General features: G+C 34.5%; 1 protein-coding gene across 3 annotated transcripts; it reads right to left on the bottom strand.

Annotated features, from left to right (window-relative positions):
- Positions 1-5,941: 5,941 nt before the first annotated feature.
- Positions 5,942-8,495, bottom strand: LOC145137983 (growth-regulating factor 1-like). 3 transcript variants are annotated; one of them, XM_079072127.1, is made up of 4 exons: positions 7,947-8,495; positions 7,327-7,515; positions 6,948-7,224; positions 5,942-6,516 (listed from the first exon to the last, which is right to left on the bottom strand). In XM_079072127.1, exons 1-4 carry the CDS (start codon positions 8,251-8,253, stop codon positions 6,057-6,059), a joined length of 1,233 nt encoding a protein of 410 aa, XP_078928253.1. In that variant the 5' UTR covers positions 8,254-8,495; the 3' UTR covers positions 5,942-6,056. The 3 variants fall into 3 exon arrangements, with proteins under 3 accessions (XP_078928253.1, XP_078928251.1, XP_078928252.1); XM_079072125.1 differs by having other exon boundaries at positions 7,327-7,521; positions 7,947-8,493; XM_079072126.1 differs by having other exon boundaries at positions 6,948-7,221; positions 7,327-7,521; positions 7,947-8,492.
- Positions 8,496-11,492: the final 2,997 nt, after the last annotated feature.

Below are 11,492 nucleotides of genomic sequence, written 5' to 3'. Positions count from 1 at the left end.
AGCCATAGCAGTGGAGACTCTTTGGGATACTAGCGCTTCGATAGCTTCCAGGTCCATAGGTATAGGGTCTAGGTTAGTCTAGGAACCTGATTGATTTTGGTTGGCTCTTGTACGAGCTCTGATTTTATAATAATGTTAAGGTAATTGTTAAATATTATAATCCCTTCATTGTTTGGTTAATAGTCCATGAGGGTTAGAAAATTTTGAACATTGCAAAATAAAGCATCAATCAAGTAAGTTTGTTATATCACACGCAATCATTTCACAATGCAAGATACTTATTCGTGAAATACACAGTTTCATATATTAACATAGGTTTGATTACAAGTTAAGTTTTATACAACATGATTTTTCAAAATCAAGCAAAAGATTGTTGTTTGAACAAAAAAAAAGATTCTATTTTACATACAAAAGATATGAAGTATCTATTATCTGCCTAAAGCTTTTCCATCCTACAAACCTAAAAATACAGGTTGTAGCTTCCCTAGCTAGAGCTACCACCAAATCCCAAAATAGACAGCCACCAACACAATCAACTGAGCCATCTAATAATGAAGATAATCACTCATCAGCTCTGAGGTAATCGTCCTGATCTCAGATACTATCGCTATCTGCTCTAACTCGTCTACATGTTGCTCTGATAATCCCATCTCAGGTTGTTGCGAGTAAATTTGATCATGACGCTCCTCGATGTGATCATAGGCATGAAGGAATCTCCTCTCGTCAATATCCTGTCCATTCTCGAGCCTAGGAGAATTAGATGTTATGTGTTACTTGGAATTGATATCGGCTCAGTTAATTGCTAAGTGTATAAATTAAAATTTGTATATGATTAGGTTCATATAACCGTAGAATGATCGATTTAGCCTCATTTCATGTTCCTTTTTTGGTTGTGGACTTGGGGTAGAATCATTATTTGACAGTCTATGTGACCCCATTTTGTGTAGAACTTGCATACATAAGGCAACCGACAGTTTTGGTTAAGGTTCCCTGTGTTGCAGGGTAGTTGAGTTGAGAATTCCTAGGAGAGTCCAAGAAATGTCATAGTAGGATATGTATGTTGTTAACCATAGGGATAGTGTGTATTAATTTAGTGTGGTGACTTAGAGGACTCAGGATGGTTCTTGAGGATAGTACAGATAGGTGTGGAAGGTAGTATTGGGCTCATACTACTGAAAGCACAAGATCTGTACTCGAGACAAGGATTATCTGGGAAATCCTAAGCAGCGTGTGGAATGATAGTTCCCTCATATGTGTGCTAATCATATTTATGTTTGTATTTCAGTTGGGTTTGGCAATCACACGAGGAAGAGCTTCTGGATCGCTTTCCAGCTCTGGACCAGAACCAATTAATGAGTGGTTGCACGAGTTTATCACATTTGAGATTACACGTGGTATCATGAAGGGCACACCTGTGATTTTTGGTACTATCAATGAGGAGATTACGGAGCTGATGTCACATACCGCTAAAGCGGAAACACAAGGTGCAACAGTACAAAGGGTGTCATAGAAAAAGTTAAAAGACAACACCAACGATAGTATTAAAAATAATTACAATGTACAATGACTTTGAACAACTTTTTAAAATAAATTACAATGTATTTGAAAGACAACACATGCAAATGCTCCTACAAGTGTTGTGTCTCTACGTGCCTGTTACTAGATGATTCCTGAAAAAACATGTAAAACGAGCGTCAACTATAAAAATAGTTGGTGAGTTCATAGATTAAAAATAATATTGGTTTCATGAATCGAAATCAAAGTTTTGATAAAACTTTCCATAAATAAAAATATATTGCAAAAATGAGTAAATAAGTTTTCATAAACAAAGTCCGTTGTCATCATGAGAGATAAAGTATGTTGCCCAAATGAGATGCAACGTTCATATTCTCATGGGAAATAAAGTTCGTTACTAAAACGAGTAAGCAAGTTTCATTGCTATAATGAGCAATCAAGTTGGTTACTACAAGGAGCAAACAAGTTCGTTGCTACAAGGAGCAAACAAGTTCGTTGCTAAGACAAGTAGATAAGTTTCTAGTAACAAAAGTTCGTTGTTATAATGAGAAACAAAGTTTATTGCTATAATAAGTAACAAGTTTGTATGTATATGAGCAAACAATGAGTTCACAACCAAGCCTATGATTGATGCCCTATCAAGATCTATGCTTATCGTTCCATAGATGAATATGGTATCATGCACTCAAGCAATCGAGCGAGTGAGGAGTTGTCAATTCCTAATAGCGCTATCCATAATGACCATTGGCTCAAAGAGTTAATGGTTGGAGTAAAGTGTAAGGGAAGAGACTTAAGACGATAAGGCCTCATGTTTCAAGTTGCATAAACATACATAGAAAAATATAGCGATCATGTTTGATACAAATCAATTTATATACAACGAACAATAAATAGTTTTTCGGATATGTTTTTCCACCCCAAAACATAAAAACCGAAAATAGGGGGAGTCGTGAATACTCACAATGTTTCAAGTTGCTACAAGTGGTGCCTTGGAATACACCAACACCTTACTACCGGGATCCTATGACATCAAACACACACTAGTGAGTTTCTTTTTCGAAATCTAACGCTAATATACTAAATTCTACATATAGAGAAATGCCAAAAAAAATTGTTCTAATATTGGTTTTATATTAATTGGTAACAATTTTTCTGAAATTGTGAAATTTTATAACTCATGAGATTAAGACAATTTTGGATACTATTTTCCAGATTTTTGTAATATTATTTGAGGGTATTTCAACATATTTAAAGGTGTTTCAAACCCTTAAAATCCAAAATACAATAGAGGTCTTTCAGAAAATTTCTCTTGAATTTTTTTATGTGATTAGTTATTTAAAAAAAATTAAGTCTTCATATCAATATAAATTCGTGAAAAATAGCATTCAAACGATAAAAATTCCCAAACTTTTTGTAATACTGCTATTAAACATACTTAAGTTGGGAAAAATATAAATATGGATATCTAAACAGTTTAACCAGATTTTTTTTTTGTGCATTTATTCTAACAAAAATGGAGATAAATAGAAAAAAGTTTCCAAAATTACCCAAACTTTTTGTAATACTATTATTAAACATACTTAAATGGGAAAAATATGAAAATGGATTTCTAAACAGTTTAACCCGATTTTATTATTTTGGTGCATTTACTCTAACAAAAATGGAGATAAATAGAAAACAATTTTAAAATTCCCCAAACTTTTTGTACCAGTGTCATTAAACATATAGAAGCTGTGAATAATATGAATGTTATATATATATATATATATATATATATATATATATATATATATATATATGCTTAGGTTATTATATTCAAAGTAATTATTGTGTTATTGTATGAATAAATGTGAGCCAATCATTTTACTTATTTTAAGAAAGTGATTAATACATATTATTGAATTAAATATAATTGAAAAATACCATCTAATTTAACTAGAAGGGTATTTTAGTCAATTAATACATATTTAATAAACGAAATTTGCATATTTTAAAGGATCATAGATTCTATTAATTTTAAAAATCCGATTTTACGAATTATAAGGTTTTTAATTCGGACATTCTGACAGAATATGTTCGAGTATGTACAAAAATAAAAATATTCTTGAACCATAAAATAATAAAAATATTCTTGAACGTATTTCTTGATCATGACTTTAAAAATTTCTTGTAGAATAACCAAACTCTTATAGAATACATGTAACAATTGCTAAGAATTATATTTATTGTTAAAGAATAAAACTAAAAAAACTTTCAAATCTGAAAAAAAAAAAAAAAAAACATCAAAATCTAACAAAGACACTAATACATTCTAAAAGAATAATGTTGCTAAGAGACGTCGTTCAAATTTCGTGGTTCGTTCTTCAAACATCAGCTTCTATGGAAACAAATCCAATGAATAAATTAGTGAGAAAATATCCATATTTCATTCCAACATAATTGGAATTCGTGATTCTATTCTGATAGAATTGGAATTTATTTACCAATAATTATATTAATTCGTGTAATTCTAACAGAATATGTTCATGATTATCATAAAAAACATTCTTTTCTGATAGAATACTATAAACAAAGAAATATCATTCAGTTGAAGCATTTTAGCGAGCGTTTGGTGTGCATCAAAACAACTTTCAATTTCCTATAAAAATTAGACAATCAGAACAAATTCTCAATTCACCAAAAATATTACACCTTGTTTACAAAGAAAACAGTGGTAATAAGATTAAATAGACTGTTGAGTGTTAGTGATTATGGATAAGTTTGTACTGCAAATTCTGCAATAGCCGTGGATTTCACTAAAAAATAAGCTATTAATTGCATACATAAAAAAAGGTAAAAAGCATCACTAATATCACAATTTCCAGATCCCCAAATAATAGATCCAGTAATCGAAGTCACAAAACTTGACTTAATTGATCGATTAACGAGCTGTTGTGTCAAACATTATCAGCACCGATATAAACTCTAAAGCAACAAATGGTGAAATGGATCACCTAGATTATTTATTACCTTCATGCTGGTGCTTCTGATCTTGTCGTCGGGGTTGGGGAAAGAAGCCACAGTCGCCAAAAGATCCACCGAAACACCACCAAATCCAGGCTGTTGCCAGCCTTTACCCTTTACCTGAATCTGCCGGAGTTGATGGCAGAGGAGTGTGTACGAGAGGGAGATGAGAGGGAAAAGGTGGGGGTGACGATGAATAGAAGAGAAGAGGGAAGAGGCGGACGTGAGGATATATACTAGAAATTGGGTTTTAAAACTGATATTCCTAAATTAAAGGGATATTAATTGATTTATATATTTATCATAACTAATTAAATGTAAGATTATATATTTACTCTTTTGAAATTATTGGCTTACATTTATTCATACAATAACACAACAATTACTTTAAATACTTGAACCTAGCTCTCTCTCTCTCTCTCTCTCTCTCTATATATATATATATATATATATATATATATATATATATATATATATATATATATATATATATATATATATATATATATATATCATTTGCGAATGTACAACTCACTAAAGCACAGATGTGCTTTAGCGACTTGTACGTTCGTATATGGCTATTTTCTACAAAGTAATTAATGGTTTTGGTTATATTTGTAATTTTCTCAAAAGTTTATCATTATGGTTGATATCCCTAATTTTAATATAATTACGTTTTTCTAAACACTAGAATCCTTACGGTTGCATGGTGTTATGCAAGTTTTACCGATGGTGAACCTGCGTGGACACCATTACCAGCAGAAAACACCACACCGTGTTTCTCTTTTTGCCGGCGGTGAAAGTTTGCCGTTATCTCTTTCTTCCTTCACCGTTCAAAATCACTCTTTCCCTCCCTCTTTGCCGGACACTGATCAATAAACACCACAACCTAACCTCAATTAAAAGCATAACAAATGACAAAAATATCACAATCACCTTGTAGTATGGTGACACCGGCAGTCCGACACTATACAGTTCAGCCTAAAAGAAAATTGTATATTTTAATGAAGAGAACCCTATATCGTATTAACACGAGGAGCCTATGTCAAGCCAAGCCTCTAATTTATATTTAATAATACAGTTACAAGAAACTGTATATGTTTAATTAAGAGATTGCGTGAAAAAAAAAAAAAATCCTACGCAATATCTATAAAATTAACTTTTCTGATTTTTTAAATTTTATGATTTTTAATAATTAAAATTTACTTAAAATATCACATCTACAAGCAACAGAAAAGAAACATTTAAAAGAATAAACTAAGTGGTTGAAATCTTATCCTTGGAAAGGGCAGCTGGCATTGAGAGACTCAAGGTTTGAGCCCCACAATTTGCCATCAGAAGTTATAACAACCTAACAACAAACATGCTTCCCACCAACCAAATATTGCATCCATAATTGATGCTTACTTCATTCGCACATGCATTCAAAATCCAATATCTTTCGGTCTTTCTTTCATCATAAAAGTTAACTAAGATACAACATGTAAAATATCAAGATTTATGTTTACAACAAGTGCCCTAACCCGATAGATTTATGTTTACAAGAAGTGCCCTAACCCAATGGTGGTTCCCAACCCTCCGTCATCAAGTTTAGGGCCGACAGGGCCAACAGGTGAAGTGTTTAACACTTCACCCAGGGGCCCACCCATTGATGTCTCCCAAGAGACATCATGTGGTACATTGGTCGTCATCTTACCCATCCCCAACCCCATTTTTAGTAGAGAATGGCTGGTTGGGGATGTTGTCGAGGAGACAAAGCCATCTGAGTTTGTCGAAACAGATATAGAGAGTTGCCCTTGGTTGGAATCTTCCATGAACTGATGAAGTGGATTTTGGGATTTTAGATCACTTTTGTGCATCGGATTAAGCAAGGAGTCAGAACAAACGAACCCAAATTCTGTTCCACCTATAGAAAATTGATTCTTTTTTAGGTCAACCGATGTTGGAGATGACATTGGAACAACCGTTGCTTCAAAACTTGCCTTGTTTACCACACTCCTATACAAGAATCACAAATTTAGAATTTAGTTGAATCTTGATTGACTTGAAAAGTTTTCTATAGCTATTTTTTTATATATATGATCAAAGATAATAAGGACATTCATGTCTTTACCCCGTATATGTCCCACCTTTTTATCTATGAAAAAAAATTAGAAATTTTGTATAACGACTTTCAGTCCAATGCACCACAAACACAGTACATTCTCTTTTCCCTGTCCTATTGTATATTTTTTGAATCCTATGCAAGAGGTTTGTTTGCGAAGTGGGGAGCATCCAAATAACCCAAAAAAGTGGTACTTGACCATGGAGGGAATCTATTAACTATTAAGCTGATAATTCCAGTTCTGTAATGTTGACTTTAAAGCATCGACTTTTTTTACCCAAAAAAAAAAGTTAAAAAAAAAAACATGAAGTGTATGAATACTTACATGTTATCTTCAGAAGATGTTGCCGCCGGATTGGGTGTAACAGGCTGTGAGCTGGTGTGGGGGAGGACGGCGGTGCTGGTGGTTAGCTTGCAAGTTTGACCTTCCACAAGCTTTCTTGAACGGTGTCGGCCTCTGTTCATGTGACGCTCGCAATACTTTTGGTCAACAACGGCGTCTTTGGCGCACCGCCACTTCTTCCCGTCTGTCCTCCGGCACCTCCCTGGCTCCGGATCGGAGCTGTTGCAGAAACCTAGATGCAACGCACCCCATCCAACTGCTTAAAATCAAAAAATTAACTTGTTTATCCATCTTAAAAACACCCAAATCGAAGTTCAAATCCGGAAATAAAGACAGGGATTAAGAGGGTTAGTAAGGTTACAAGAATTTTGTCGGAGATGTGCGCCTGAATAAGCAGAAAAAGCAGCGGATTCAAGGGCTTTTCTGATCGGAATAAGGAGATTAGAAGGAATCGCAGCGTTGGCAGTGATGTATTTGTAGATCAAAGCTTGGTGTTCTAACTCCATCCATTGTGATGGTGTGAAAGGCCCTCCAGCTCCAGCACCATAACCTGCAACTGATTTAAATAGTTTTTATTTTTCCAAAATTATTCCCGAAAATAAATTCTAAAGATTTATCGGAGACAGAGAGAGATATTTATGTATGATTCTGAAAAAAAAAAAAAAAAGGAAACTATTAAAGAGTTTAAGAACTTGTCTGGAACATTTATGGGCAAAACAGACAATCATGGGGTAAAAATTCCTTTTTTCAAATCAAGTAAGAAAAAATCTTCCAAATTTTTGTATGTTCATCTCGAAAAGACATGAACTATTAAGCATTTCAAAAACCCATCTGATAAATCCCCAAAAACGTCAACAAAATTGGCGTATAATCAATCATTGAGAAGAACGAATTTCTGACTACAAACACGAAAACGACCAACAAAAAGACGGTTTTGTGCATGTAAAGGAAACAGGGAAAAAAAGAAAGAACTGTTTGTACCCGTATTATGTCTAGCGTAGTAAGGAAATGTGACAGTCTGTGTGTTTGGTGAAGAAAAGCTAAGCATATTCTGGGCACCATTAGATCTCCTTGAAATATCATCTTCACCAATCTTCGCCATTTTTAAGTCTCTCCATTCATCTTCACGAGTACCAGTAGCAAGAGCAGAAATAGGGCTTTCTTGTTTACCAAATCCGCCTCCAGATCCGAACCATTTTGGTTTAGGATCCAAATCGCAACAGGAGATCAGAGTGTTTTTGTTGTGGTTTTCTGAAGATACCAACCCATCTAAAACCCCAAAATCCATAGACCTAAGGAAGAGAGTTAAGTTTATTTCAAGTTGTAGAGAGGGACATTGGGGTGATTAAAGGAATATATGCAAGCTTGGAGGACGAACATCTTAATGGGAAGTGCTTGTGTGTTTGTTTTGTTCGGTGTTTATGAGGGGATAATAATGGAAAAAGGAAGGGGGTTGGATGAAGAGGGAGCAGCTCAACTGATGAGTGTTTCTGGTTCAAACTTGCTTTTTAAATGTTTCAAGAGAAACCTTCCAAATATTATATTTGTTCTACGCATGAGAACTGAAATATATAATATTAAAATCATGCTATATTCTCTTAATTTTTCTTTGTCTTATTAAATACGTATATAAGAGTAAATTACTAAAATGGTCCATGTTGGTACGTGGTTTTCTTGAATAACTTCATTTTTTTTTCAATTAAAACGTTAACCATATCAATGGTTTAATTTTGTTTTGATTTTGGCCCATTTTTAAATTAAAATGATTATTTTTTTCTATTTTTTTTCTTATTATCCAACTTAACCCTTCTATCTTTAACCATCACTTCTAAGGTGGTATTTATCTTTCCGGAGGTAAAAGAATTTTTTTCGGATCCTATCTACATACATCTACGATACAAAAGGAGAATCAAACATTTACATTCTGCAAGATTAAAAATATTTGTTTTTTAACGTCTACAAACTGTTAAAATAAACTAAAATATAAATAAACTGATTTTACTAAAACGTAAAAAAGTTTTTAATATTGAAATTTAAATAGTTATAATATCACAACACAACACAGAAAGGTTCCATCAAATTCAAATTTCTTTCTATTTCAATTCATTTAAGATATTTCACATTGAACCATAGAACCATTTGTCTTTGGTTAATATATTATATAAACAAATTGTTTTTTGAACTTAATACTTTTATGATTTTATTATAATTATTTAACAAATCTACATCAAATTGTATATATTATTGTATAACACTTTCATTTTTCATAACCACCTTTTTATTATATTTTTTTATGGCAAATCTTCAAAAATTGTCCTCATGGTTTCCAAAAAAACCAAGTTCAGTCATTAACTATATAGGTCATCAATGTTAGTCCATGTGGTTTCAAAATTTGTAATGCATGTGTAACGTCCCAAAAATAAGGCCATAAAATTTCATTTTTAATCAAATAAAAACAGTGCTCCAAACATTATTCATATAAGTTTAACAAAGTAAGTATATGAGTATTATTTAAAATTAGAGTAAATTATAAAATGCGGAAACATGTGGTGCGTGTCATGCAATCATCCGGAGCTCCCTTGTTTGAAAATCGTAGTACCTGAAACACAAACTAAAAATCATAAGCACAAAATTTAGTGAGTTCTCCCAACATACCACATACAATACAAACATATTTTCAGACATATCTCGGTGCCCGACCTACCCTACCGATCATATATGGGTGCTCGACCTACCCTGCCGAGCATATCTGGGTGCTCGACCTACATTGTCAGGCATATTTGGGTGCCCGACCTACCCTGCCGGGCATATTTGGGTGCCCGACCTACCCTCGGGTCTATTTCAACCAGCCGGGGTCTATTTCGCCCCCTACCACTACCACATAATAACATACATAAATCACATGATCATCAAGCAATACGGGAAAAATGATAATTATCACGCATACAACCATCATACTATGCAATAAATAAAGAGTCGGCCTTGGTGCCTTCGACCCATAACATTCACGAAGGGAGACTCACCTCGATCCGCTGCAAATCAGATAACACTCGGCTGCCGAACCGGAAATCCCACACTAACAACAAATAAATCTCAATTAATAATTATGCCATAATACATTAACCACGGCTTCAACTCATAAGTCCCGACTCCTGGGGTAAAAGACCATTGTACCCTTTCGTTAATGGGTCCAACCCAAACTTGGCCCAAGGCCCACTAATGGTCCAACAACACAACTCGAGGCCCAAACCAAAACTAAGGACCACTCAAATTCCTAAGGCCCAACCAGAGTCCAAACAAATAATTCATAGCCCAAAGAAACAAGCTCGAACCCCAAAACAAGTCCATGACCAAAAGCCCAAAAAAAACCCACTGATGAACCGAACGCGCTGCGTTCCCTGGTGGAGCGCAGGGCGTTCGTTGCCAGACCACTAATCGGGACCCTTTGCCTGAACGCGCCGCGTTCTTGAGATGAACGCACGACGTTCCCAGCCATTGTCCAAAAATTACCCCAAACGTCTTAATAGCGTAAGACCAACATTCAAATCCTTAAAATAGCTTCATATCAGTGAATTAGTCCATAAAGTTGTCAACTTGGCACCTTTGCATGGTCCAAAAGGACACAATCATGATTTCAAGCATTCTAACTCCATAAAGAGGCCAAGATGCAAGCTTTTACCTTAAGATCTTAATCCAAACTTCCAGATATGAGTCAAAGGGACTTCTTAAGTCATAAAGTTTCCAACTTTATGACTTAAAATAACTCAATAGGACCCAAATCAAAACCTTAAGTCTCAAACTTCATCAAATGACAACCAAATCATTCATGGAAGGTTTGAACCCATCAAGATCCAAACTTTATGACTCCATAACCTCAACAAGGGCTAAATATGAAGCTCAAAGGTTCTAGAGTAACTTCTACTCACAAGAACCACCTCAAAGGGATCAAAACCATAACAAAATACCACTTAGCTAGATCTACATGAAAGAGTTGTCAAGGTTGAGACTTTATACCTCTAGAAGATAGATCTAGGTGCACAAGGCCTGGATCCAAAAGCTCCAAGTCAAGCAATGACTCTTCAAGAAGTTCCTTCTTCCTCCTCAAGCACCAAAATACTCATAAATCACTTTGAAGGTCAAGAATCACTCAAATGGGGGCTAGGGTTTCGTTCTTAGGGTTAGAGAGGATGGAGGTTGAAGGAAATGAGGGTTGGAGATGAGTTAAGGTATTTAAATAGGGTCCAAGACCCTAAATTAGGGTTTCCATCTGACCTGGCGAACGCAGGGTGTTCCCAAATGCTCCCGCGTCCAAATTCCTTTTTGAACGTTATGCGTTCCTACCTGGTACGCCATGATGGATTTTATGTACTCTAACATTCCTATGGTGCACATATAACCCTAATGCTTTGGATATAAGTTTTCTCTAATTATACATGCAACATTGTTTTTCCAAAGCATAAAGCCTAAACTAGCATGCAAGGCAACATTTGAATCATAAAAACAGTTAGAAGATTACCTTGTGTAGTA

Source organism: Lactuca virosa, chromosome 9, assembly GCF_052849685.1.
Source record: "Lactuca virosa cultivar CGN04683 chromosome 9, Lactuca_virosa_CGN04683_v6, whole genome shotgun sequence".
Taxonomy (NCBI): Eukaryota; Viridiplantae; Streptophyta; class Magnoliopsida; order Asterales; family Asteraceae; genus Lactuca; species Lactuca virosa.
This window is presented reverse-complemented; position numbering and strand designations above follow the sequence as displayed.

What these genes read in the sequence shown, in the direction of transcription:
- LOC145137983 (XM_079072125.1), bottom strand. Translation starts at nt 8,253, where the DNA reads ATGGATTTTGGGGTTTTAGATGGGTTGGTATCTTCAGAAAACCACAAC. An exon ending in CTACGCTAGACATAATACGG is followed by an intron (nt 7,522 to 7,946) that starts GTACAAACAGTT and finishes TATTTAAATCAG; the next exon opens with TTGCAGGTTATGGTGCTGGA. An exon ending in ACATCTCCGACAAAATTCTT is followed by an intron (nt 7,225 to 7,326) that starts GTAACCTTACTA and finishes TTTGATTTTAAG; the next exon opens with CAGTTGGATGGGGTGCGTTG.